The sequence below is a fragment of the Lichenostomus cassidix genome, chromosome 1 (assembly GCF_008360975.1).
Source record: "Lichenostomus cassidix isolate B80296 chromosome 1, HeHo_3.0, whole genome shotgun sequence".
In the NCBI taxonomy this organism is placed as follows: domain Eukaryota; kingdom Metazoa; phylum Chordata; class Aves; order Passeriformes; family Meliphagidae; genus Lichenostomus; species Lichenostomus cassidix.
In genome coordinates, this window is record NC_139479.1 from 77,928,829 (window position 1) to 77,931,919 (window position 3,091).

General features: G+C 45.1%; 1 protein-coding gene across 1 annotated transcript; it reads left to right on the plus strand.

Moving 5' to 3' along the window:
* The first annotated feature begins 631 nt into the window (after positions 1 to 631).
* Positions 632 to 2,822, plus strand: LOC146444975 (high affinity choline transporter 1-like). Its single transcript, XM_085064981.1, has 3 exons — positions 632 to 794; positions 1,652 to 1,869; positions 2,301 to 2,822. The coding sequence occupies exons 1-3, from the start codon at positions 632 to 634 to the stop codon at positions 2,820 to 2,822; spliced, it is 903 nt and encodes a 300-aa protein (XP_084921107.1).
* The last annotated feature ends 269 nt before the right edge of the window (positions 2,823 to 3,091 follow it).

Sequence of the window (3,091 nt, forward strand, 5' to 3'; positions counted from 1 at the left end):
CAGCATCAATGGTGTGGTTTTAACATAAATACGTAAATTTCCCTCTATTTGGAAAAAAACTAATAGATTAAAATTACACGACTGCAGGTCATCAGCAAGCACAGTGCCATTGACTCCATTGCACAACACAACTTTTGAGTTACCAGTACAGCCAAGACTACAGGAGGTGGTTCTGCTCTTATTAAACTGATAATAAGGATGCACAGAATCTTGTTTGGTGAGGACAGACTCTTCAGATTTTATCTAATTAATTTTTTGTGCTAAGAAAGTGAAAATTACAGTTTTATTTTTCATTTTAAATGCAAAATATCTAATTTTGGGAAATCTATTTACAAAAGTTGCATTCCTGAAAAGCTTCCTTTTCCCTTCTTCTGTGCCTCATTCACCATTCCACGCAACCACTTTTCAGTTTTCTCCATCTGCCAAACCATTAACTTCTTTTCACTAAAACTTCACATCCATCACAATGAAAACAAAGGAAAAAGGAATTCTCAACTATCAGAATATCCTCAAGAGGTAGAGCTGGGCAACATTCATGCATTTGACATGAGAATTTGATAACACTAAAGATTATTATGGATAATGCCCTACAACAGCCAGCAGCCTGGTGGGTACCACTGGTAACCTATGAATGTTTCAGGTGCTTGGGAGCATCCCATGGCAGACTTACTTCCAAAGGGTGCTCTCTGCTGCCTCGACAGGACAGGCAAGGCTCATCTCCTACCTCTCTGGACTCGGGTGCTTTGCAATGGCCATCCCCTCGGTGCTCATTGGGGCAGTCGCAGCATCAACAGGTAAAACAAATCATTTGTCTCTGAACAATCAACGTTTTTGGCAAAGGTGATTAAAATGGGATCCAAAGAACTCCTGATAGAGACTTCAAATTACCCAGTCCCATGGCCCTAGACACCAAAATAGGTGATCTGTACCAGATGTGGAGCTCACTGGGGTCCAGTGCACAACTACCTAAAGACATTTAAATAACCCCAAGACCTGTTTAAATCTATTTCCTTCTGATGAAATGATTTTTCATGGACCTTGTGTTGAGGAAAGATGAAGGCAGACTCTGCAAAACCCTGTATAATCCTATTTTAGAAGAAATTTTATGCTTCCTTCTGTTAATGCCTTAGACATATAAGACCTAGCAATATTACTGCAGATTGTTAATAAGGTTCTCAATTGAAGGAATCTAGAAGTTCAGTCCTGCAAACTCACAGCCTCCTTGTAGGAGATCAGTCCTGTGTTGGCCATGAGTGCGGGCTAAAGAGCAACCAGATCACTGAACTTTTAAGGAAATCAGCTGAAATCATGAGTTCATCTGTCATTAAGAATATCAGAGTAAAACTCCCTTATCCTCATGAGCAGTGTCTAGAGGTTGACCTTTAGCTGTCCCAGCTCTGGAAACACACAATGCACAGCTATTTCTATAGATGCTGTTGAGGAAAAGGGAAATCTTTGATCTAGCTGCAGCATGCTAAGTGGAATCACAAAAGTTCCCAAAAGAACCCCAAAAATCAATCCAAGTCCTAAAATACTGAGTGGGCCTCAGTTCTTAGCCCTTCTGTGACTGGCCCCTGTGAAAGGCAACTTCAAAGACAGCAGAAACATCCACAAAGGATTTGTTGTGACTTTTCCTTCTTTTGTTTTAAAGACTGGAATCAGACAAGCTATGGTCTTCCAAGTCCATTTGAGAGAGGGGAGTCAGCGATGGTACTACCACTTGTTTTACACCATCTCTGCCCAGCATATATCTCCATTGCTGGTTTGGGAGCCATCGCTGCTGCTGCAATGTCTTCTGCAGATTCAGCTCTCCTCTCCGCTGGCTCCATGTTTGCTCACAGTATCTACAGGAAAATCCTGAGACAAAAGGTACCTGTTTGCAGCTTTCAGCAATTTTGGTGTCAGGAAAGACAGTCTTGTGTCAAGGCTATTTCTAAACCAGTCTGTGACTGGAGGTGTGTGTCCTTCAGCTGCTGAACTGATTTCTGGAAATAGAGATCCAAACATAAGCCAGGGGTGCTCACATCCTTGGTAGGGGTGCCAACACCCACAGTGGTGAGCGTTGCTCATTCTAACATGACCACTACAAAATTTGGACTAAGATATTAATGGAAACACCATAAAACCATGACCCTTAAAATCAGAGCACACCTCCAGGGGTGCCTGCTTTGCCTGGCTGCTGGTGGCAAGTAGTGCCTGAAAGCATCAAGGGCTTGGCGAGAACCAGCCCAGACCAGAGCAATGCTGGCCAGCCTGCCAGAAAATGCTGTGTCTGTAATGCTGCAATCTCTGCTTTACAGGCTTCAGAGACAGAGGTGTTGTGGGCCATGAGGACCTCCATGTTGGTGTTTGGGGCTGGGGCTGCTGGTCTGGCTTTTTACTCCAGCTCTGTCTACGACCTCTGGTTCCTCAGCGGGGAGCTGGTGTATGCCCTCCTCTTCCCCCAGCTCTGCTGTGCTCTCTTTGCTCCCAGCACAAACACCTATGGATCAGCTGCTGGCTTCTTGGTTGGGCTCCTGCTGAGGCTACTGGCAGGGGAGCCTGCCCTGAGCATCCCCCCCATCATCCGCTACCCAGCCTGCTCTTGGGAGAATGGCACCTACAGCCAGCTCTTCCCCTTTAAAACATTCACTGTGCTTCTCACCTTGAGCACGATCCTTGCTGTTTCATACCTGGCCAAGGCTTTGTTTCAGAGAAAACTCCTCCCTTGCAGCTGGGATGTTTGCAATATCATGGGGGGAACTGGCATCCTCATCCCCTTGCAGCAGGTGGAGAAACAGGAGCATTTGCCAACCACTGCACTGGAAGAGAACCACAATTAAATGTGAGGCTTCATTTGAAAGGCCACGGTGCATCCAGCAGTTACAGTATGGCACAAACAGGGTCGCTCTTCCCTTTGCTTTCTCCACTACTGATTTATTTAAAGTCCTCACAGAGAAATAAAGAGGTATTCTGTTCATCCAAGGAGAATGTGTGAGTTTCAAGTTAGCAGTGATTAAAGTCACATGATGATGGAGCACAATCTTGTGGTGGTGACCACAGGACACCTTGGGTCCCAGCAGTGGTTGCTTTTAGATGGCCCTGGTGCTCC

Coding starts and splice junctions, on each gene's coding strand:
- LOC146444975 (XM_085064981.1), top strand. CDS start 632: ATGTTTCAGGTGCTTGGGAGCATCCCATGGCAGACTTACTTCCAAAGG. Junction 795..1,651: donor GGCAGTCGCAGCATCAACAG/GTAAAACAAATC, acceptor TTTGTTTTAAAG/ACTGGAATCAGACAAGCTAT. Junction 1,870..2,300: donor GGAAAATCCTGAGACAAAAG/GTACCTGTTTGC, acceptor TCTGCTTTACAG/GCTTCAGAGACAGAGGTGTT.